The sequence below is a fragment of the Salmo salar genome, chromosome ssa04 (genome assembly GCF_905237065.1).
Source record: "Salmo salar chromosome ssa04, Ssal_v3.1, whole genome shotgun sequence".
NCBI classification, from domain to species: domain Eukaryota; kingdom Metazoa; phylum Chordata; class Actinopteri; order Salmoniformes; family Salmonidae; genus Salmo; species Salmo salar.
Genome location: NC_059445.1, coordinates 67,302,486 through 67,327,406, shown reverse-complemented (window position 1 = coordinate 67,327,406; position 24,921 = coordinate 67,302,486). Strand labels below are relative to the sequence as shown.

General features: G+C 52.5%; 1 protein-coding gene across 1 annotated transcript; it reads left to right on the top strand.

Moving 5' to 3' along the window:
• Positions 1 to 18,378: 18,378 nt before the first annotated feature.
• LOC106603699 (delta-like protein B) lies at positions 18,379 to 24,590 on the top strand. Its single transcript, XM_045717266.1, has 8 exons — positions 18,379 to 18,664; positions 18,766 to 19,005; positions 19,116 to 19,173; positions 19,286 to 19,543; positions 20,647 to 21,008; positions 21,329 to 21,545; positions 22,808 to 23,412; positions 23,466 to 24,590. The coding sequence occupies exons 1-8, from the start codon at positions 18,614 to 18,616 to the stop codon at positions 23,529 to 23,531; spliced, it is 1,857 nt and encodes a 618-aa protein (XP_045573222.1). The 5' UTR covers positions 18,379 to 18,613; the 3' UTR covers positions 23,532 to 24,590.
• The last annotated feature ends 331 nt before the right edge of the window (positions 24,591 to 24,921 follow it).

Below are 24,921 nucleotides of genomic sequence, written 5' to 3'. Positions count from 1 at the left end.
GGAGGGATATGGGGAGCGAGGGACAGGAGGATAGAGGGAGGGATATGGGGAGCGAGGGACAGGAGGAGAGGGAGGGATATGAGGAGCGAGGGACAGGAGGAGAGGGAGGGATATGGGGAGCGAGGGACAGGAGGAGAGGGAGGGATATGAGGGAGCGAGGGACAGGAGGAGAGGGAGGGATATGGGGAGCGAGGACAGGAGGAGAGGGAGGGATATGGGGAGCGAGGGACAGGAGGATAGAGGGAGGGATATGGGGAGCGAGGGACAGGAGGAGAGAGGGAGGGATATGGGGAGCGAGGGACAGGAGGATAGAGGGAGGGATATGGGGAGCGAGGGACAGGAGGAGAGAGGGAGGGATATGGGGGAGCGAGGGACAGGAGGATGAGAGGGAGGGATATGGGGAGCGAGGGACAGGAGGAGAGGGAGGGATATGGGGAGCGAGGGACAGGAGGAGAGGGAGGGATATGAGGAGCGAGGGACAGGAGGAGAGGGAGGGATATGGGGAGCGAGGGACAGGAGGAGAGGGAGGGATATGAGGGAGCGAGGGACAGGAGGAGAGAGGGAGGGATATGGGGAGCGAGGGACAGGAGGAGAGAGGGAGGGATATGGGGGAGCGAGAGACAGGAGGAGAGAGGGAGGGATATGGGGGAGCGAGGGACAGGAGGATAGAGGGAGGGATATGAGGGAGCGAGGGACAGGAGGATAGAGGGAGGGATATGGGGAGCGAGAGACAGGAGGAGAGAGGGAGGGATAAGAGGAGCGAGGGACAGGAGGATAGAGGGAGGGATATGGGGAGCGAGAGACAGGAGGATAGAGGGAGGGATATGGGGAGCGAGAGACAGGAGGATAGAGGGAGGGATATGGGGTGCGAGAGACGGGAGGGATGTGGGGAGCGAGGGAGAGATATGAGGAGCAAGGGACAGGAGGAGAGGGAGGGATATGGGGAGCGAGGGACAGGAGGATAGAGGGAGGGATATGGGGAGCGAGGGACAGGAGGATAGAGGGAGGGATATGAGGAGCGAGGGACAGGAGGAGAGGGAGGGATATGGGGAGCGAGGGACAGGAGGAGGGATATGGGGAGCGAGGGACAGGAGGAGCGAGGAAGGGATATGGGGAGCGAGGGACAGGAGGATAGAGGGAGGGATAAGAGGAGCGAGGGACAGGAGGATAGAGGGAGGGATATGGGGAGCGAGGGACAGGAGGAGAGAGGGAGGGATAAGAGGAGCGAGGGACAGGAGGATAGAGGGAGGGATATGGGAGCGAGGACAGGAGGATAGAGGGAGGGATATGGGGGAGCGAGGGACAGGAGGAGAGGGAGGGATATGAGGGAGCGAGGACAGGAGGAGGGATATGGGGAGCGAGGGACAGGAGGAGCGAGGAAGGGATATGGGGAGAGGGAGGGACAGGAGGAGAGTGGGAGGGATATGGGAGCGAGGGACAGGAGGAGAGTGGGAGGGATATGGGGAGCGAGGGACAGGAGGAGAGTGGGAGGGATATGGGGAGCGAGGGAGGGATATGGAGAGGGAGGGAGGGATATGGCGAGGGAGGGATATGGGGAGCGGGGGACAGGAGGAGAGAGGGAGGGATATGGGGAGCGGGGGACAGGAGGAGAGAGGGAGGGATATGGAGAGGGAAGGATATGAGGAGAGGGAGAGGAGGAGAGGGAGGGATAAGAGGAGCGAGGGACAGGAGGAGAGAGGGAGGAATATGGGGAGCGAGGGACAGGAGGATAGAGGGAGGGATATGGGGAGCGAGGGACTGGAGGAGAGAGGGAGGGATATGGGGGAGCGAGGGACAGGAGGAGAGAGGAGGAATATGGGGAGCGAGGGACAGGAGGATAGAGGGAGGGATATGGGGAGCGAGGGACAGGAGGAGAGAGGGAGGGATATGGGGGCGGGGACAGGAGGAGAGAGGGAGGGATATGGGGAGCGAGGGATATGGGGAGTGAGGGACAGGAGGATAGAGGGAGGGATATGGGGAGCGAGGGACAGGAGGAGAGAGGGAGGGATATGGGGAGCGAGGGACAGGAGGATAGAGGGAGGGATATGGGGAGCGAGGGACAGGAGGAGGAGGGATATGGGGAGCGAGAGACAGGAGGAGAGAGGGAGGGATATGGGGAGCGAGGGACAGGAGGAGAGAGGGAGGGATATGGGGAGCGAGAGACAGGAGGAGAGAGGGAGGGATATGAGGAGCGAGGGACAGGAGGAGAGAGGGAGGGATATGGGGAGCGAGGGACAGGAGGAGAGAGGGAGGGATATGGGGAGCGAGGGACAGGAGGAGAGAGGGAGGGATATGGGGGAGCGAGGGACAGGAGGAGAGAGGGAGGGATATGGGGAGCGAGGGACAGGAGGAGAGAGGGAGGGATATGGGGAGCGAGGGACAGGAGGAGAGAGGGAGGGATATGGGGAGCGAGGGACAGGAGGAGAGAGGGAGGGATATGGGGGCGGGACAGGAGGAGAGAGGGAGGGATATGGGGAGCGAGGGACAGGAGGAGAGAGGGAGGGATATGGGGAGCGAGGGACAGGAGGAGAGGGAGGGATATGGGGAGCGAGGGACAGGAGGAGAGGGAGGGATATGGGGAGAGGGAGGGACAGGAGGAGAGAGGAGGGATATGGGGAGCGAGGGACAGGAGGAGAGAGGGAGGGATATGGGGAGCGGGGAGGAGGAGAGGGAGGGATATGGGGAGCGAGGGACAGGAGGAGAGAGGGAGGGATATGGGGGAGCGAGGGACAGGAGGAGAGAGGGAGGGATATGGGGAGCGAGGACAGGAGGAGAGGGAGGGATATGAGGAGCGAGGGACAGGAGGAGAGGGAGGGATATGAGGAGCGAGGGACAGGAGGAGAGGGAGGGATATGAGGAGCGAGGGACAGGAGGAGAGGGAGGGATATGAGGAGCGAGGGACAGGAGGATAGAGGGAGGGATATGGGGAGCGAGAGACAGGAGGAGAGAGGGAGGGATATGGGGAGCGAGAGACAGGAGGATAGAGGGAGGGATATGGGGAGCGAGAGACAGGAGGAGAGAGGAGGGATATGGGGAGCGAGGGACATGGGAGGAGAGGGGAGGGATATGGGAGCGAGGGAGGAGGATAGCGAGGGAGGGATATGGGGAGCGGGGGACAGGAGGAGAGAGGAAGGGATATGGGGAGCGGGGGACAGGAGGAGAGAGGGAGGGATATGGGGAGCGAGAGACAGGAGGGATAGAGGGAGGGATATGGGGAGCGAGAGACAGGAGGATAGAGGGAGGGATATGGGGTGCGAGAGACGGGAGGGATGTGGGGAGCGAGGGAGAGATATGAGGAGCAAGGGACAGGAGGAGAGGGAGGGATATGGGGAGCGAGGGACAGGAGGAGGGATATGGGGAGCGAGGGACAGGAGGAGGGATATGAGGAGCGAGGGACAGGAGGAAGAGGGAGGGATATGGGGAGAGCGAGGGACAGGAGAGGGAGGGATATGGGGAGCGAGGGACAGGAGGAGCGAGGAAGGGATATGGGGAGCGAGGGACAGGAGGATGAGGGAGGGATAAGAGGAGCGAGGGACAGGAGGATGAGGGAGGGATATGGGGAGCGAGGGACAGGAGGAGAGAGGGAGGGATAAGAGGAGCGAGGGACAGGAGGATAGAGGGAGGGATATGGGGAGCGAGGGACAGGAGGATAGAGGGAGGGATATGGGGAGCGAGGCAGGAGGAGAGGGAGGGATATGAGGAGCGAGGACAGGAGGAGGGATATGGGGAGCGAGGGACAGGAGGAGCGAGGAAGGGATATGGGGGAGAGGGAGGGACAGGAGGAGAGTGGGAGGGATATGGGGAGCGAGGGACAGGAGGAGAGTGGGAGGGATATGGGGAGCGAGGGACAGGAGGAGAGTGGGAGGGATATGGGGAGCGAGGGAGGGATATGGAGAGGGAGGGAGGGATATGGCGAGGAGGGATATGGGGAGCGGGGGACAGGAGGAGAGAGGGAGGGATATGGGGAGCGGGGGACAGGAGGAGAGAGGAGGGATATGGAGAGGGAAGGATATGAGGAGAGAGGGAGAGGAGGAGAGGGAGGGATAAGAGGAGCGGGGACAGGAGGAGAGAGGGAGGAATATGGGGAGCGAGGGACAGGAGGATAGAGGGAGGGATATGGGGGAGCGAGGGACTGGAGGAGAGAGGGAGGGATATGGGGAGCGAGGGACAGGAGGAGAGAGGGAGGAATATGGGGAGCGAGGGACAGGAGGATAGAGGGAGGGATATGGGGAGCGAGGGACAGGAGGAGAGAGGGAGGGATATGGGGAGCGAGGGACAGGAGGAGGAGAGGGAGGGATATGGGGAGCGAGGGATATGGGGAGTGAGGGACAGGAGGATAGAGGGAGGGATATGGGGAGCGAGGGACAGGAGGAGAGAGGGAGGGATATGGGGGAGCGAGGGACAGGAGGATAGAGGGAGGGATATGGGGGAGCGAGGGACAGGAGGAGAGAGGGAGGGATATGGGGGAGCGAGAGACAGGAGGAGAGAGGGAGGGATATGGGGAGCGAGGGACAGGAGGAGAGAGGGAGGGATATGGGGAGCGAGGGACAGGAGGAGAGAGGGAGGGATATGGGGAGCGAGGACAGGAGGAGAGAGGGAGGGATATGGGGAGCGAGGGACAGGAGGAGAGAGGGAGGGATATGGGGAGCGAGGGACAGGAGGAGAGAGGGAGGGATATGGGGAGCGAGGGACAGGAGGAGAGAGGGAGGGATATGGGGAGCGAGGGACAGGAGGAGAGAGGGAGGGATATGGGGAGCGAGGGACAGGAGGAGAGAGGGAGGGATATGGGGAGCGAGGGACAGGAGGAGAGAGGGAGGGATATGGGGAGCGAGGGACAGGAGGAGAGAGGGAGGGATATGGGGAGCGAGGACAGGAGGAGAGAGGGAGGGATATGGGGAGCGAGGGACAGGAGGAGAGGGAGGGATATGGGGAGCGAGGGACAGGAGGAGAGGGAGGGATATGGGGAGAGGGAGGGACAGGAGGAGAGAGGGAGGGATATGGGGAGCGAGGGACAGGAGGAGAGAGGGAGGGATATGGGGGAGCGAGGGACTGGAGGAGAGAGGGAGGGATATGGGGAGCGAGGGACAGGAGGAGAGAGGGAGGGATATGGGGAGCGAGGGACAGGAGGAGAGAGGGAGGGATATGGGGAGGAGAGGGGAGGGAGGGATAAGGGGAGCGAGGGACAGGAGGAGAGAGGGAGGGATATGGGGAGCGAGAGACAGGAGGAGAGAGGGAGGGATATGGGGAGCGAGAGACAGGAGGAGCGAGGGAGGGATATGGGGGCGAGAGGGGAGGGATATGGGGAGGAGGGAGGATATGAGGAGCGAGGGACAGGAGGAGAGAGGAAGGGATATGGGGAGCGAGGGACAGGAGGAGCGAGGGAGGGATATGGGGAGCGAGGGACAGGAGGAGCGAGGGAGGGATATGGGGAGCGAGGGACAGGAGGAGAGGGAGGGATATGGGAGCGAGGACAGGAGGAGGGATATGGGAGAGCGAGGGACAGGAGGAGCGAGGGAAGGGATATGGGGAGCGAGGGACAGGAGGATGAGGAGGGATAAGGGAGCGGGACAGGAGGATAGAGGGAGGGATATGGGGAGCGAGGGACAGGAGGAGGGGGAGGGATAAGAGGAGCGAGGGACAGGAGGATAGAGGGGAGGGATATGGGGAGCGAGGGACAGGAGGAGGGATATGGGGAGCGAGGGACAGGAGGAGCGAGGGAAGGGATATGGGGAGAGGGAGGGACAGGAGGAGAGTGGGAGGGATATGGGGAGCGAGGGACAGGAGGAGAGTGGGAGGGATATGGGGGAGCGAGGACAGGAGGAGAGTGGGAGGGATATGGGGAGCGAGGGGACAGGAGGATAGGAGGAGGGATATGGGGAGCGAGGGACAGGAGGAGAGGGAGGGATATGGGGAGCGAGGGACAGGAGGAGGGATATGGGGAGCGAGGGACAGGAGGAGCGAGGAAGGGATATGGGGAGAGGGAGGGACAGGAGGAGAGTGGGAGGGATATGGGGAGCGAGGACAGGAGGAGAGTGGGAGGGATATGGGGAGCGAGGGACAGGAGGAGAGGGGAGGGATATGGGGGAGCGAGGGAGGGATATGGAGAGGAGGGAGGGATATGGCGAGGGAGGGATATGGGGAGCGGGGGGGACAGGAGAGAGGGAGGGATATGGGGAGCGGGGGACAGGAGGAGAGAGGGAGGGATATGGAGAGGGAAGGATATGAGGAGAGAGGGAGAGGAGGAGAGGGAGGGATAAGAGGAGCGAGGGACAGGAGGAGAGAGGGAGGAATATGGGGAGCGAGGGACAGGAGGATAGAGGGAGGGATATGGGGAGCGAGGGACGAGGAGAGAGGGAGGGATATGGGGAGCGAGGGACAGGAGGAGCGAGGGAGGAATATGGGGAGCGAGGGACAGGAGGGATAGAGGGAGGGATATGGGGGAGCGAGGGACAGGAGGAGAGAGGGAGGGATATGGGGGAGCGAGGGACAGGAGGAGAGAGGAGGGATGGGGGGAGGGATATGGGGAGCGAGGGACAGGAGGAGAGAGGGAGGGATATGGGGGAGCGAGGGACAGGAGGAGCGAGGGAGGGATATGGGGAGCGAGGGACAGGAGGAGCGAGGGAGGGATATGGGGAGCGAGGGACAGGAGGAGAGAGGGAGGGATATGGGGAGCGAGGGACAGGAGGAGAGAGGGAGGGATATGGGGAGCGAGGACAGGAGGAGAGGGAGGGATATGGGGAGCGAGGGACAGGAGGAGAGAGGGAGGGATATGGGGAGCGAGGAACAGGAGGAGAGAGGGAGGGATATGGGGAGCGAGGGACAGGAGGAGAGAGGGAGGGATATGGGGAGCGAGGGACAGGAGGAGAGAGGGAGGGATATGGGGGAGCGAGGGACAGGAGGAGAGAGGGAGGGATATGGGGAGCGAGGGACAGGAGGAGAGAGGGAGGGATATGGGGAGCGAGGGACAGGAGGAGAGAGGGAGGGATATGGGGAGCGAGGGACAGGAGGAGAGGAGGGAGGGATATGGGGAGCGAGGGACAGGAGGAGAGAGGGAGGGATATGGGGAGCGAGGGACAGGAGGAGAGAGGGAGGGATATGGGGAGCGAGGGACAGGAGGAGAGAGGGAGGGATATGGGGGAGCGAGGGACAGGAGGAGAGGGAGGGATATGGGGGAGCGAGGGACAGGAGGAGAGAGGGAGGGATATGGGGAGCGAGGGACAGGAGGAGAGAGGGAGGGATATGGGGGAGCGAGGGACAGGAGGAGAGAGGGAGGGATATGGGGGAGCGAGGGACAGGAGGAGAGAGGGAGGGATATGGGGAGCGAGGGACAGGAGGAGAGAGGGAGGGATATGGGGAGCGAGGGACAGGAGGAGAGGGAGGGATAAGGGGAGCGAGGGACAGGAGGAGAGAGGGAGGGATATGGGGAGCGAGGGACAGGAGGAGAGGGAGGGATATGGGGAGCGAGGGACAGGAGGAGAGGGAGGGATATGGGGAGCGAGGGACAGGAGGAGAGAGGGAGGGATATGGGGAGCGAGGGACAGGAGGAGAGAGGGAGGGATATGGGGAGCGAGAGACAGGAGGAGAGAGGGAGGGATATGGGGAGCGAGGGACAGGAGGAGAGAGGGAGGGATATGGGGAGCGAGGGACAGGAGGATAGAGGGAGGGATATGGGGAGCGAGGGACAGGAGGAGAGAGGGAGGGATATGGGGAGCGAGGGACAGGAGGAGAGGGAGGGATATGAGGAGCGAGGGACAGGAGGATAGAGGGAGGGATATGGGGAGCGAGGGACAGGAGGAGAGAGGGAGGGATATGGGGAGCGAGGGACAGGAGGAAGAGGGAGGGATATGGGGAGCGAGGGACAGGAGGAGAGGGGAGGGATATGGGGAGCGAGGGACAGGAGGAGGGGGAGGGATATGGGGAGCGAGGGACAGGAGGAGAGGGAGGGATATGGGGAGCGAGGGACAGGAGGAGAGGGAGGGATATGGGGAGCGAGGGACAGGAGGATAGAGGGAGGGATATGGGGAGCGAGGGACAGGAGGAGAGGAGGGATATGAGGCGAGGGGGGAGGGAGCGAGGGACAGGAGGAGAGAGGGAGGGATATGGGGAGCGAGGACAGGAGGAGAGAGGGAGGGATATGGGGAGCGAGGACAGGAGGAGAGAGGGAGGGATATGGGGAGCGAGGGACAGGAGGAGAGAGGGAGGGATATGGGGAGCGAGGGACAGGAGGGAGAGGGAGGGATATGAGGAGCGAGGGACAGGAGGATAGAGGGAGGGATATGGGGAGCGAGGGACAGGAGGAGAGAGGGAGGGATATGGGGAGCGAGGGACAGGAGGAGAGGGAGGGATATGAGGGAGCGAGGGACAGGAGGAGGAGGGATATGGGGAGCGAGGGACAGGAGGAGAGAGGAGGGATATGGGGAGCGAGGGACAGGAGGAGGGGAGGGATATGGGGAGCGAGGGACAGGAGGAGGGGGGGGATATGGGGAGCGAGGGACAGGAGGAGAGGGAGGGATATGGGGGGGGCAGGAGGAGGGAGGGATATGGGAGCGAGGGACAGGAGGGAGGGATATGGGGAGCGAGGGAGGAGGAGAGGAGGGATATGGGGAGCGAGGGACAGGAGGAGAGGGAGGGATATGAGGAGCGAGGGACAGGGAGGAGGGATATGGGGAGCGAGGGACAGGAGGATAGAGGGAGGGATATGGGGAGCGAGGGACAGGAGGAGAGGGAGGGATATGGGGAGCGAGGGACAGGAGGAGGGGAGGGATATGGGGAGCGAGGGACAGGAGGATAGAGGGAGGGATATGGGGAGCGAGGGACAGGAGAGAGAGGGAGGGATATGGGGAGCGAGGGACAGGAGGAGGGATATGGGGAGCGAGGGACAGGAGGAGGGATATGAGGAGCGAGGGACAGGAGGAGGGATATGGGGAGCGAGGGACAGGAGGAGCGAGGAAGGGATATGGGGAGAGGGAGGGACAGGAGGAGAGTGGGAGGGATATGGGGAGCAAGGGACAGGAGGATAGAGGGAGGGATATGGGGGAGCGAGGGACAGGAGGATAGAGGGAGGGATATGGAGGAGCGAGGGACAGGAGGAGAGAGGGAGGGATATGAGGGAGCGGGGGACAGGAGGAGAGAGGGAGGGATATGGGGAGCGAGAGACAGGAGGAGAGAGGGAGGGATATGGGGAGCGAGAGACAGGAGGAGAGAGGGAGGGATATGGGGAGCGAGAGACAGGAGGATAGAGGGAGGGATATGAGGAGAGAGGGAGGGATATGAGGAGCGAGGGACAGGAGGAGAGAGGGAGGGATATGGGGAGCGAGGGACAGGAGGAGAGAGGGAGGGATATGGGGAGCGAGAGACAGGAGGAGAGAGGGAGGGATATGGGGAGCGAGAGACAGGAGGAGAGAGGGAGGGATATGAGGAGCGGGGGACAGGAGGAGAGAGGGAGGGATATGGGGAGCGAGGGACAGGAGGAGAGAGGGAGGGATATGGGGAGCGAGGGACAGGAGGAGAGAGGGAGGGATATGGGGAGCGAGGGACAGGAGGAGCGAGGGAGGGATATGGGGAGCGAGGGACAGGAGGAGCGAGGGAGGGATATGGGGAGCGAGGGACAGGAGGAGCGAGGGAGGGATATGGCGAGGGAGGGATATGGGGAGGGAGGGATATGGGGAGCGAGGGACAGGAGGAGAGAGGAAGGGATATGGAGAGGGAAGGATATGAGGAGAGAGGGAGAGGAGGAGAGGGAGGGATAAGAGGAGCGAGGGACAGGAGGAGAGAGGGAGGGATATGGGGAGCGAGGGGACAGGAGGAGAGAGGGAGGGATATGGGGAGCGAGGGACAGGAGGAGAGAGGGAGGGATATGGGGAGCGAGGGACAGGAGGAGAGAGGGAGGGATATGGAGAGGGAGGGATATGGGGAGCGAGGGACAGGAGGAGCGAGGGAGGGATATGGGGAGCGAGGGACAGGAGGAGCGAGGGAGGGATATGGCGAGGGAGGGATATGGGGAGGGAGGGATATGGGGAGCGAGGGACAGGAGGAGAGAGGGAGGGATATGGAGAGGGAAGGATATGAGGAGAGAGGGAGAGGAGGAGAGGGAGGGATAAGAGGAGCGAGGGACAGGAGGAGAGAGGGAGGAATATGGGGAGCGAGGGACAGGAGGATAGAGGGAGGGATATGGGGAGCGAGGGACAGGAGGAGAGAGGGAGGGATATGAGGAGAGCGAGGGATATGGGGAGCGAGGGACAGGAGGAGAGAGGGAGGGATATGGGGAGCGAGGGACAGGAGGATAGAGGGAGGGATATGGGGAGCGAGAGACAGGAGGAGAGAGGGAGGGATATGGGGAGCGAGGGACAGGAGGATAGAGGGAGGGATATGGGGGAGCGAGGGACAGGAGGAGAGAGGGAGGGATATGGGGGAGCGAGGGACAGGAGGATAGAGGGAGGGATATGGGGAGCGAGAGACAGGAGGAGAGAGGGAGGGATATGGGGAGCGAGGGACAGGAGGATAGAGGGAGGGATATGGGGAGCGAGGGACAGGAGGATAGAGGGAGGGATATGGGGAGCGAGGGACAGGAGGAGAGAGGGAGGGATATGGGGAGCGAGGGACAGGAGGAGAGAGGGAGGGATATGGGGAGCGAGGGACAGGAGGAGAGAGGGAGGGATATGGGGAGCGAGGGACAGGAGGAGAGAGGGAGGGATATGGGGAGCGAGGGACAGGAGGAGAGAGGGAGGGATATGGGGAGCGAGGGACAGGAGGAGAGAGGGAGGGATATGGGGGAGCGAGGGACAGGAGGAGAGAGGGAGGGATATGGGGAGCGAGGGACAGGAGGAGAGAGGGAGGGATATGGGGAGCGAGAGACAGGAGGATAGAGGGAGGGATATGGGGAGCGAGAGACAGGAGGATAGAGGGAGGGATATGGGGAGCGAGGGACAGGAGGATAGAGGGAGGGATATGGGGTGCGAGAGACGGGAGGGATGTGGGGAGCGAGGGAGAGATATGAGGAGCAAGGGACAGGAGGAGAGGGAGGGATATGAGGAGAGCGAGGGATATGGGGAGCGAGGGACAGGAGGAGAGAGGGAGGGATATGAGGAGAGCGAGGGATATGGGGAGCGAGAGACAGGAGGAGCGAGGGAGGGATATGAGGAGCGAGGGACAGGAGGAGAGAGGGAGGGATATGAGGAGAGCGAGGGATATGGGGAGCGAGGGACAGGAGGAGAGAGGGAGGGATATGGGGAGCGAGGGACAGGAGGAGAGGTAGGAGTGAAGACTGGCAGATCTCGCTATAGGCTTGTCCTGTATTAAATTGTCATCATGCTACCACATGAGACAAAGAGGATTGTGAGTCACATTGTAAAATTGATGTCTGTTCCTCAAGCAGATAAACCATTTAATGTTATGTATTTCACCGCATTTGTTTATGATAACAATTATATACAGGAAGTGATTTGTCTGTGGAAGTTTAGACTTTTTGGAAACGGATTGTTTAGGATAAAAATATTTAAAGACGGGGAGGGATATCAATGTATTTAGCCATTGTTTTCTTGGACATTGCAGATGCAAAATGAAAAGACTAGAGACTTGCACATCCATGCCTCAAACACACAAATTACCCTTGTTGATACACGCCTTACAATATCTGACAATAGAGATATTCTTATTGGGATTGTGGTTGGGGTGTTCGTCTTTGGGCCAAGCAATAAGAGTTTGTGGCCCGCAAGGGACCTCATATTACAGTATCATAAGACAAGTACCATGTCCTTACACACACATGAAAAATAGCTATAACATCACATAGACACACACATACTTACCCTACATAGACTTATCCCACATGCTTACCCTACATAGACTTATCCCACATGCTTGCACATGAGCAGCATATCAATGAGCACAACCTACCACACCCAGACACATGCTCCAGCACAACCCACACCCCTCCTTTTGTCCCGTCCCACAGTCAGACTGCAGTCTGGGGGTAGGGAGGTAGGAGTAGTGGCCACAACAGCCTGGCTTTTCCCCTGAGGGTCTGGGGAACTTGGCCTGATTCTCCCCCAACTCTCCCTTTAGGGAAAGGGTCTCTGGGCAGCTGTATTGTGAACCAGGCAGATGCTTGTCCTTTTGATGGGAGGGCAGGGGTAACTCTGTGAATCCTCTTCCCAGGTTCCCATGCCCCATGGCAGGCTTGTGTCACACCCCTTGAGGGGATACAAATGAAACAGCACCAGGGAGGGAGCGAGACCAGGCACACAGTCCATCTGCTCCTTGACACAAAGACCTCTCAGATATACCTATAGATATGCACAGCATTGGTCCGCATACAAAGACAACAGGTATGCTAACTTACTGGGGAACAGAGTGCGATATTGAGTGAAGATTCTTTGACCTACTACTACTGTATATGATGAAAATGTAACTATAAAACATGGTATGAGAAAGAGTAAAATAGAACCATCATAGGACTATGTAATAACCAGAGAAATAATAACCAGAGAAAACAATATAGAAATGGTTATGGTAATGTATTAAAAGCTGGAGTTAAAGACACTAACTGGGAGCCTAACTTGTAATGCTAATAGTCTGGGTAGTAATGCTAATAGTCTAGGTAGACATTTGATTAGATGTTCAGGAGTCTTATGGCTTGGGGGTAGAAGCCTCTTGGACCAAGACTTCGGTACTCCGGTACTGCTTGCTGTGCGGTAGCAGAGAGAACAGTCTATGACTAGGGTGGTTGGAGTCTTTTTGACAATTTAGGGCCTTCCTCTGACACCGCCTGGTATAGAGATCCTGGATGGCAGGAAGCTTGGCCCCAGTGATGTACTGGGCCGTACGCAACTACCCTCTGTAGTGCCTTGCGGTCGGAGGCAGAGTAGGTGCCATACCAGGTAGTGATGCAACCCATCAGGATGCTCTCGATGGTGCAGCTGTACAACCTTTTGAGGATCTGAGCACCCATGCCAAATCTTTTCACTCTCCTGAGGGGGAATAGGTTTTGTCGTGCCCTCTTCACAACTGTCTCGGTGTGCTTGGACCATGATAGTTTGTTGATTATGTGGATGCCAAGAATGGGGGTGTTCTCAGTCCTCCTTTTCCTGTAGTCCACAATTATCTCCTTTGTCTTCATCACTTTGAGGGAGAGGTTGTTGTTCTTGCACCACACGGTCAGGCCTCTGACCTCCTTCCAATAGGCTGTCCCGTCGTTGTCGGGGATCAGGCCTACCACTTTTGTGTCATCGACAAACTTAATGATGGTGTTGGAGTCGTGCCTGGCCGTGCAGTCAGGAGTGAACAGGGAGTACAGGAGAGGATTGAGCACGCACCCCTGAGGGGCCCCCGTGTTGAGGATCAGCGTGGAGGATGTGTTGTTACCTACCCTTACCACCTGGGGGGTGGCCCGTCAGGAAGTCCAGGATCCAGTTGCAGAGGGAGGTGTTTAGTCCCAGGGTCCTTAGCTTAGTAATGAGCTTTGAGGGCACTATGGTGTTGAGCTTGAGCTGTAGTCAATGAATAGCATTCTCACATAGGTGTTCCTTTTGTCCAGGTGTGAAAGGGCAGTGTGGAGTGCAATAGAGATTGCATCATCTGTGGATCTGTTGGGGCAGTATGCAAATTGGAGTGGGTCTAGGGTTTCTGGGATAATGGTGTTGATGTGAGCCATGAGCAGCCTTTCAAAGCACTTCATGGCTACAGACATGAGTGCTACGGGTCAGTAGTCATTTAGGCAGGTTACCTTAGTGTTCGTGGGCACAGAGACTATGGTGGTCTGCTTGAAACATGTTGGTATTACACTCCGATTGAGAAAGGTTGAAAATGTTAGTGAAGACACTTGCCAGTTGATCAGCGCATGCTCGGAGTATAGGTCCTGGTAATCCGTCTGGCCCTGTGGCCTTGTGAATGTTGACCTGTTTAAAGCTGACAAGGTAAAAATCTGTCGTTCTGCCCCTGAACAAGGCAGTTAACCCACTGTTCCTAGGCCATCATTGAAAATAAGAATTTGTTCTTAACTTACTTGCTTAGTTAAATAAAGGTAAAATAAAAAAAACATTGGCTGCGGAGAGAGGGATCACACAGTCGTCCGGAACAGCTGATGCTCTCATGCATATTTCAGTGTTACTTGCATAGAAGTAATTTAGCTTGTCTGGTAGGCTTGTGTCACTGGGCAGCTCTTGGCTGTGCTTCCCTTTGTAGTCTGTAATAGTTTGCAAGTCCCGTGTGGCTCAGTTGGTAGAGCATGGCGTTTGCAACGCCAGGGTTGTGGGTTCGATTCCCACGGGGGACCAGTACGGAAGAAAAAAATGTGTGAAATGTATGCATTCACTACTGTAAGTCGCTCTGGATAAGAGCGTCTGCTAAATGACTAAAATGTAAATGTAAGCCCTGCCACATCCAACGAGCGTTGGTGCTGGTGTAGTACGATTAGATCATTCCTTTTGCTAGTCCTGTATTGATGCTTTGACTGTTTGTTTGTCGGTCGGAGGGCATAGCGGGGTTTCTTATAAGCTTCTGGGTTAGAGTCCCGCTCCTTGAAAGTGGCAGCTCTACCCTTTAGCGGATGTTGCCTGTAATCCATGGCTTCTGGTTGGGGTATGTACAGTTGAAGTTGGAAGTTTACATACACTTAGGTTGGAGTCATTAAAACTAGTTTTTCAACCACTCCACAAATTTCATGTTCACAAACTATAGTTTTGGCAAGTCGGTTAGGACATCTACTTTGTGCATGACACAAGTAATTTTTCCAACAACTGTTTACAGACAGATTATTTCACTTATAATTCACTGTGTCACAATTCCAGTGGGTCAGAAGCTTACATACACTAAGTTGACTGCCTTTAAATAGCTTGGAAAATTCCAGAAAATGATGTCATGGCTTGAGAAACTTCTAATAGGCTAATTGACATCATTTGAGTCAATTGGAAGTGTACCTGTGGATGTATTTCAAGGCCTACCTTCAAACTCAGTGCCTCTTTGCTTGACATCATGGGAAAGTCAAAAGAAATCAGCCAAGACCTCAGAAAAAAAAATTGTAGACCTCCACAAGTCTGGTTCATCTTTGGGAGCAATTTCCAATCGCCTGAAGGTACCATGTTCATCTGTACAAACAATAGTACAATCTATAAACACCATGGGACCACGCAGCCGTCATGCCACTCAGGAAGGAGACGCGTTCTGTCTCCTAGAGATTAACGTATTTTGGTGTGAAAAGTGCAAATCAATCCCAGAACAACAGCAAAGGACATTGTGAAGACCCTGGAGGAAACAGGTACAGAAGTATCTATATCCACAGTAAAACAAGTCCTATATCGACATAACCTGATAGGCTGCTCAGCAAGAAAGAAGCCACTGCTCCAAAACCGCCAAAGAAAAGCCAGACTATGGTTTGCAACTGCACATGGGGACAAAGATTGTACTTTTTGGAGAAATGTCCTCTGGTCTGATGAAACAAAAATAGAACTGTTTGGCCATAATGGCCATCGTTATGTTTGGAGGAAAAAGGGGGAGGCTTGCAAGCCGAAGAACACCATCCCAACCGTGAAGTACGGGGCTGTCAGAATCATGTTGTGGGGTTGCTTTGCTGCAGGAGGTACTGGTGTCAAGTGTGGTCTGCACAACGCATCACCGGGGGCAAACTACCTGCCCTCCAGGACATCTACAACAACCGATGTCACAGGAAGGCAAAAAAGATCATCAAGGAACATAACCACCTGAGCCACTGGCTGTTCACCCCGCTTCCATCCAGAAGGCGAGGTCAGTACAGGTGCATCAAAGCTGGGACCGAGAGATTGAAAAACAGCTTCTATCTCAAGGCCATCAGATTGTATAAACAGCCATCACTAGCACAGAGAGGCGGCTGCCTATCTACAGACTTGATATCATTGGCCACTTTAATAAATGGAACACTAGTCACTTTAATAATACCACTTCAAGAATGTGTACATATCTCGCATTACTTATCTCATGTATATACTGTATCCTACACTATATATTGCATCTGAGCCGCTCTGTCACTGCTCACCCATATATTTTATATTTATATATTCTTATCCCATTCCTTTACTAGATTGTGTGTATTAAGTTTTGTTGTGGAATTTGTTAGATATTAGGTTTTTTTGTGGAATTGTTAGATATTACCTGTTAGATACTGCTGCACTGTCAGATCTAGAAGCATAAGCATTTCGCTACACTCGCAATAACATCTGCTAACCATGTGTATGTGATCAATACAATTTTATTTGAAAGGAGGATACCTAGTCAGTTGTACAACTGAACGCCTTCAACTGAAATATGTCTTCCGCATTTAACCCAAGGTCTTCCTAATGTTTTGTACACTCAGTGAATACCATTTAGCAGACGCTTTTATTCAAAGCGACTTAGTCATGCGTGCATACATTTTACGGCCCGGGAATCGAACCCACTATCCTGGCGTTGCAAGTGCCATGCTCTACCAACTGAGCGACAAAGGACCTTTTTAAGCTTTTAATATTTATTTCTGTTGAACATTTCTTTATATTTCTATGGTGTTGAGGACTCCTTTCATTATGCTACATCTGTTGATTGATCTGTGCCCAACTTCACGGTTTGACGTGAATTAGTGTTTTAGCATAGAAGTGTGCCAGGGATAATGTGTGGTTCATTGCCGCCACGCGCCCCTCGCTCGTTAGAATATTAATGTACGAGCGAACAGCAGTGGCCCTTCCCCCTCTAAATCACACACACACACACACACACACACACACACACTTTGGAGTGAAGCAATTTTTATGACTCTGCTTGAAAGAAGGGTTTGTTCTCAATAAACTGGTTACTTCAACATCTCTGCGCAATTTATAAGAACAAATAATGAATCTAATCTCTGTATAAAACGCACCCGGCTACCCATATTATTTGTAGGAGATTATATAGTAGGCTAATTGTTAAATTGACTATATAGTCCAACATCCCATAGTAACTGTTTGAATATTAAGGTTATTGAAGTGCATGGTCTGAAGTAACGTATAGCTATACTAGCCCACTGGGCACAGACGTCAGTTTTGTTTTGTTTTTTTGGTTGAGATGTCAAACAACGTGAAATCAACCAAAAAATGCCACCCTGTCATTGGATTTAGGTTAAAAGTTGCATGACAAAAATACGAAATTCCCTTACTTTGATGACTTTTTGCTAAATCAGTTTCCTCGCTGATTGAACATCATCACATGTAATTGTTTTGTTGAAATTACATTGATTCAACCTGTTTTTGACCAGTGGCAGACTACTGCCACTCAATATTTTGCAAATGTCCAATGTTAATAGACGCTATTGGGCAGATGATCATTATTAATAGCCTGTGGTGTGCATTTGAATCATTCACCCCCCCTAATACAGGTTATGAAAGAATGATGTAGGCCTATAGGCTATACTGGCAAAAGGCCCATGCACGACAGATGCTGGAAATACCACTGTTGGTGCCCCCTAAATCAATATGCATTAAGAAAGTAGTGCGCAGTTGGGAAGGATGGTTCGAGAAAACAATAGTGTGTGGGGACACTGCACCGTAGACCATGTGCCATTGATTACCATACAGCTGTTCGCATGGAGTTCACACAAAGGCAACTGCCATGATATCCAAAACTCTAGCGCGAGTGCCCTCCCCAATTCAACCACTTAACAATAGACCCCCGAATATCCCCGAGGCGCACAATGAAAGGTCTTATCCGTAACCTGTCTGCTTTTGTCGGCTAGCACGCGTCTGAGCAATTATTTTGGGTCTGAAGAAAGGGCAGACCATGCAATTCTTCCCTACTGCCTTCAGATCGATATTTAGCCTACCAAAAAAACAATAAGGGGAATGAATTATTATGCCAACGTTTTGTGAACTTATTTAGAATATAAATTATAAGCCTAAGTATATAGGCTGTATCAAATAATAGGTTATAACCACCTATAACCACAAATGTATCTTAGTCCGTCAGGTGATACTGTCTATCAATTAATAAACAATTTATTTCATACCGGTTGGCTAAAGTTCTTAAATTAACAACTTTCTCTTTACATGTTTCCAATTTGGTATTTTATTTTATGTCTGATAGAAGTTGAATAATTAAATATGTAGGTCTAAACATGCCGTTTTAGATGCAGGTGTCATACTATTTCCATAAGCTAGCTAGCCCACATATCTCCAAATTAGTGGACATTTGGCTATTCGTATTACTGTATACAATTCGTCTTGGTCCAATCACACTTTAAATATGATTATGGTCGAAGTATAGGCCTTGTGCCTTCACATTTTGCTGACAAATTTAATCAGCACCAAATCCACACGCATCCCACATCTACTGGTTGTCCCTTGGGTCTTTCCCTGTCCCGCCTCCTAACGCGTGAAGAGGGCGCATCAGGGGTATAAAACCCAATCAATCTCATTAAGCACCAGAACCAAAACAAGTGAAAACCACGACCAGGGAAAAGGAAAGAGCGAGGACTTTTTATGCCTTTTCACACTTATTTTATGGTGTGACTGCAAGGATATTTTTCTACAGCTTTAGCCATTTGATTTTTTGGGAATAAGCGCGTGTCACTTCTATTGGACACAACGAATGTATACACCTGCGGATTGTTGTATAGCTACCAACCAAACAACTGCCATAAATGGCCTCACTACCTTTTAGATGTGTCTTGGCTTTGGTTGTAATGCAAGTGGTAAGTACGAAAGGTAACAATAAGGAACCATTCAATATTGCCTTGCTTTACACACGGCTTAAATATGATTTCTAATGTCCAATTCGTTCTTCTCTTGGCAGGTATCGTCCTCTGGTGTGTTTGAGCTGAAAGTCCATTCGTTCAACACTGCCCACCGCATATGCAGAAGGCATAGGGACTGCCACATATTTTTCCGAATTTGTCTAAAACACTCGGAGGACGTTATTCATGCGGAGCCACCGTGCACGTTTGGAACCGGACACACCAACGTCATCCGCGCAGATCAGACCTCGATTTCCAGCAGCGCTCCAATTAGAATACCGTTCCATTTCAAGTGGCCGGTAAATAACCGTTTATACATAAATATTAAATGTTAGACATGGAAATACAAATTATGTTACTGTATATCATTATTGCGTAAACTTTAACCCAGGATTGACCTCTATTCCAGGGAACATTTTCGCTGATAATTGAAGCATGGAACGCAGAAACCCCTACAGAATACACAGGTAAGGTGTTGTTGCAGTAGACATATTATAGCCTTTCTTAACAGCCTACCTAAGTTCAAACATTCAATATGTCAATAGGCTACTAAAATACAAATGTTATTGTATATTTCAGACAACCAAAACAACCTTGTCAGCCGCTTGGCAACCAGAAGAAGACTGGCCATCGGCGAGGACTGGTCTCAAGACGTCCACTTCGGAGAGCAGAGCGAGCTGCGCTACTCCTACCACGTATTCTGTGACGAGTACTACTTTGGCGATAGCTGCGCCGAGTACTGCAGACCCCGCGACGACACTTTGGGCCACTACACTTGTGACGAGGAGGGGAACAAACACTGTCTGGAGGGCTGGAAGGGCAACTACTGTTCTGATCGTAAGTACAATCGAGTAAACGTCAATGACTTTAGGCTACGTTACTGTCCAGACTCAGATGCTGTCAACCAGTTTGGACGGACTGCACTGTACAGGCCCATTGTGGATAGACTGCACAGTGCACGCAATTATTAATTGATCAATGAGGCTAATGTTATAATTGGCATTCTCCTTGGTGAAAACACAATTAATACTTTTTAAAGGTATCACAGGGACAGCATAGAGGCAGCATTTAGACCTGAATGATTGGTGACAATAATTATTACATACAGGCCTACACAATCACACCAACAATGAAGCATGTGCAACACTTTAATTCACCCTTGTTTTATGAAAATGTTCGTGTCAAGTTATTTCTAAATTAAGATTACGTCTCCCTAAAGGATTTCACTTTAATCCTTTAACCAGCCATTCTACTATTTTAGACAGGCATAATTGCAGGAGTCTTAAAGGGGCAATCTGCAGTAACTACATCCATTTTGTACCTATTGATTCTTGAAGAATATAACTTAGAAATGCCCCATGAGCTTAGATCAACTGTCGTATCCCTCTGAAACCAAAATATCACCTTTGTTTTACTCCAATGTTTGCAAACAAAGTAAATGTAAACAAACACTGTATAGCCTAAAAAAATGAAACCTATAATTTTAATACCATGGATGGTCAGTCCTTGCATTTATAGCTCTGTCTACGGATTTGAGAGTGCTCCATTTTGGTGAAACAGTGGCAGGGAGTAGCTTTGTTATTGTTTTAACTGCTGATTGCTTGTGGAGTTCAATCTGCCTTTTGTTCCCTGTAACAAAGGGAGAAAGAACCGTGACTGCCAGGGACACATGTTGGAGATGCTGTGTGTCTGTGTGTTGCGGGTGTGCGTGAGGCAGAGGGAGAAAAGAAAGAACTGGCTTTTGTTCCTGCGGTTGTGTGCTCACCAGCTGCTTGGTTTCATACTTAAACAGTTGAAGTCTGAGATGGGGCTGGGGGGGAGCAGACAGGGTTGGGTGTCTGTGTGTGTGTGTGTATGTTCTGTGATGTAAAGCGCAGGGGGGGTGCCCAATCTGCCCATTCATTGTAATCACCCTCCCATTTCTCCCCTCCTTCCTCCAGCCATCTGCTCGGCGGACTGCAGCGAGAGGCACGGCTACTGCGAGGCCCCTGGGGACTGCAAGTGCAGGATGGGCTGGCAGGGGCCCTCATGCAATGAGTGTGTGCGTTACCCAGGCTGCCTCCATGGCACCTGTGGCCAGCCATGGCAGTGTGACTGCAAGGAGGGTTGGGGCGGCCTCTTCTGTGACCAGGACCTCAACTACTGCACCAACCACCGGCCATGTGCCAACGATGCCACCTGCACCAACACAGGCCAGGGCAGCTACACCTGTACCTGCCGCCCGGGCTACAGCGGCACCAACTGTGAGCTGGAGACCAACGAGTGTGACAGCAACCCCTGCAAGAACGGAGGCAGCTGCAATGTGAGTAATATTTCTGCTTGCAGGAAATAGGCGTTGTTCAATATTGGCTAGTTTAGTTGAATTGTGTTAAACAAACTTTTATTTTAATTAACTTGGAATGCCATGTTTTAATTTTTTATTTCAACTTAATTGTCCATTTGAGGGTAAAATAGAAATGTATCCTTGACACAAACACAGTGTAACAAACACATTCTAGTAATAAATATGTTAAAATAAGACAATGTCAGAAACATGATCAGTAATCATGGATCATCTATGGATTGTAAAAAGCCAAAGCCCAGTCTAGGTGTCTCTCTAACAACAATACTCTCTCTCTTTAGGACCTGGAGAACGACTACTCGTGCACCTGCCCCCAGGGCTTCTATGGGAAGAACTGTGAGATCATTGCCATGACGTGTGCCGACGGGCCTTGCTTCAACGGGGGCACCTGCATGGAGACGCTAACGGGGGGCTATACCTGCCGTTGCCCTCCCACATACACCGGCTCCAACTGCGAGAAGAAACTGGACCGCTGCAGCAACAGCCCCTGTCTGAATGGTGAGTCTGACTGTAGTGTATCAAGTTCAAGTAGTTTTTTATTCTTTTTTACATTTGCAAGTATTAAAGTGCAACTGAAGGCAATAAACAACTTATCTGAAAAAAAGCCTGTGGCATCGATGTTATTCAGAAACATTTATTCCAGTGTCAAAATTGACTACAAAGTGTGAATAGTATAATTTTGTTCATAAAGTCAGTCTTGTCTAAAACAGAGTTTTGTAAGTGAGTTCGTCATGACTCACTTGAGGGTTGGGTTTTGATTTCGACAATGCTCTCTTGACCACCAAGTGAGCATTGAGCATTGTGTGGCTGGGGTACCATACTGTCTTTTGGGCTCTAGTGCGGAATCTGTCAGCATAGATGGCCTCGATGGAGGGGAGGGTAGTGCCAATGATTCTCTCTGCATTGAACACTACCCTCTGAAGCCTTTTGTGTCTTGTGTTGGTTTACCATACCACACGGTGATGGATCCAGCCAGGATGCTCTCTACCGTGACTCCGTAGAAGTTGACTAGAGTGCCTGTGCTCATGCCAAACTTCCTCAGTCGCCTCAGGAAATAGAGGCATTTGTGTTGGCTGACCATGTCAAATTGGACGAGATGGTTAGGCCCAGGAACTTAAAACAGTTCATCTGCTCAAAAAAAATGTGGAAGCAGGTGAAAGTGGATGGAGAGGAGCTTGTCTTGGTTCTGATGACCTCTATTGGTTCAAGTATGCACCTGCTGGTAGTACTTGCTAATGAAGTACTGGACTTGGCTGGTTGAACAATGAATGAATACATGTTTGCAAAGTATATCAATGCACACAACCTAAGCACATCTTCCTGGAGAAAGTCAATAAAATATTATTCTCGGAAACACAGAACTAAAATCTTGTGTAATTGCATCAGATGGTTGATTAAGTTCTGGGGGGAGATGTGTTAAAAAGATACCAGAGCGAGGAGCGTAAGCTCCACTCCCTCTCAGCATGTTCGGGGAAAGTCTATGGGCCAAATGTCCCCAAATGTCCCCTTCTGAAATTTGAAAGATGCGAGCACCTGCGAAATTGTGAATTGTCCAAATGATTAGTGACATGGGAACAAAAGTTCCTCGTTAGTCATCGCATCCCAGTCTGTTGACAGAATCATGTTATTTTGATAAAGACAGACGCCATGAAGACTTAAGTGGCAACAGCGTGAAAGCCCATGTACCCCATCTTGTACTACTTCAGAATGTGGTAGGCTGCAGTGCACTAAGTGGAGCCGTGTCATATGTTGTCTTATAGGTGGTGAGTGTCTAGACCTGGGTCAGAGCGTGCTATGCCGCTGCCGCTCCGGGTTTACCGGTGCCAACTGCCAGATCAACATCGACGACTGTGCCTCAGTACCCTGCCAGAATGCTGGCACCTGCCAGGACAGCGTGGACGACTACACATGCTCGTGCACGTTGGGCTACGCCGGCAAGAACTGCAGTGTGCGTTCGGACGCCTGTGGCCGCGGTGCCAGCGCCCAGCCCTGCCAGAACGGCGGCACCTGCTTCACCCACTTCACGGGTCCTGTGTGTCAGTGTCCGACAGGTTTCATGGGACCTAGCTGTGAGTTCACGCTGCAGCTCAGCTTCCAGCCCGCCTCCCGACTGACAAATAAGCCTTCCTCCGCCACCCTCACCGCCTCTTGCATCCTGGCGTTACTTGCCCTTGGCCTAGCGGCGGGCATCGTGGTGCTGCGGCGGCACCGGCTGCGTAGTAGGAAGCAACTGAGCGACACAGCGGTGTTTAACGACCTGGAGACGGTGATCAACCATTTCCCCAGCGAGAGAGAGGCTTTCCTGGGGCCCAGTGGCCTGTTCAAGATCAGCAACAGCGACCCGCGCCTCAGCTTGGCATCGCTCGTATCGCTAAGCCCCCCCAGATGACAGGACAGGCCGGGGACTTGGGGGGGGAGCACCATTCTCTTTCCCCTGGACAGGACTACCTCTGGAGGGGGGAGAGTGGGGCTGGGCTAAGATGAGCCACTGGTCTGGACTCAAGAAGGACAGAAAGAGGATACAGGACAGCCACGCACCTGGGTAGGGAGGGTGGGACAGAAATGGGGAGGAAGAACAGGGGATCGTTAGCACTTCTTTTTTCTCTTTTTATGAAATGATAAGTGAATGAAGAAAAGGACAAATGCTACGAATGGTTGAATTCCTGTCATAATTTTTACGTTTCAAATTTAAACAAACAAAGAAAAAAACATGTTGGAAAACAACCTCTCGTCATGAAGAACAACAGTAAGTGACCTCTTGAAGTTCGGGAACTTTAGGAAATCTCCTCAGAGAAAGGTCTTCCACGTCAAATAACCCAAAGAGACGACTACCAATACCACATGACCACTTACGTTGGACACTGACCTATCATTGCCCTTGCTGCAACACAGTCATATTCACCAAATGACTCGAAGAACCATTTAAACCAAATACAGGAAGACCTAATTCTCTGACCTGTATGTTTTTGGAAGACCAGTGCACAATAAAGACTTATCAATGACCTTCAAGGAGAAGATATATTTTCTGGATTGACTTCACTGTGTTTTTGATTGTTTGCACATTTCACCAGAACTCATTTGAGCAATTCCAAAAGATAAAACTTTTTTTTTTCCATTGAAAATGTACTGTGATTTCTTCTAACATACAGTAGTACATACATCAGTCGGTATACCATCATTTTATTTGTTATTTATTTATTATGTGTAAAATGTTTGTCAAATCTTCACCTTTTTTGCCACAAATCCAGAGATATATTTATGTGATCCTAAATGAACAACTTGTAATGGATGTTCTGCATCTTTGTGTGTTGCTGTGTATTCTAAATAGCCCATGAATACTCCAGGAAGAAACACAAAATTGATTTATGACCTGAAATCAATGAACATGTAACTTTGATACACAGATCATGACATACGTATTGTTGTTTCTGAAGAACAGCCAGTGTAATTTTATGTTCATGCCAAAGTTTGTGTTTTGTCTGGCATTTGCTCTGTTTTTTTGTTGTTGTGTTTGTAATGTGTTGAATAAAGACTATAAAATCATCAGCTTTTCTAGCCTATCGATTATCAACATACAGTACGTTGGCCATATGATATAGGATTAAATGTTATTCAGTTAAAATGGTTTTCATAGGGGTTTACGTAAGACAATATAGTAGAAACAAGCACTATTTTCATAAGAAAATACAAATTGGGCATGAGCTAGTATTTCACCGCCTCTCAAACCTGAATCTGTGGCCCCATTCTTCCTTGCTGTCCTCACTATCAGAGGGTATGAACCTAACTGCTCCATTAGGCTACTTTCACCCATAGAATGTCCCTGTGTCCATTTGCCTGTGAATGTTAGTGGATATGTTGGCAAAAACATTGACCA

What these genes read in the sequence shown, in the direction of transcription:
- LOC106603699 (XM_045717266.1), top strand. Translation starts at nt 18,614, where the DNA reads ATGGCCTCACTACCTTTTAGATGTGTCTTGGCTTTGGTTGTAATGCAA. An exon ending in AACCCCTACAGAATACACAG is followed by an intron (nt 19,174 to 19,285) that starts GTAAGGTGTTGT and finishes TGTATATTTCAG; the next exon opens with ACAACCAAAACAACCTTGTC. An exon ending in CAACAGCCCCTGTCTGAATG is followed by an intron (nt 21,546 to 22,807) that starts GTGAGTCTGACT and finishes GTTGTCTTATAG; the next exon opens with GTGGTGAGTGTCTAGACCTG.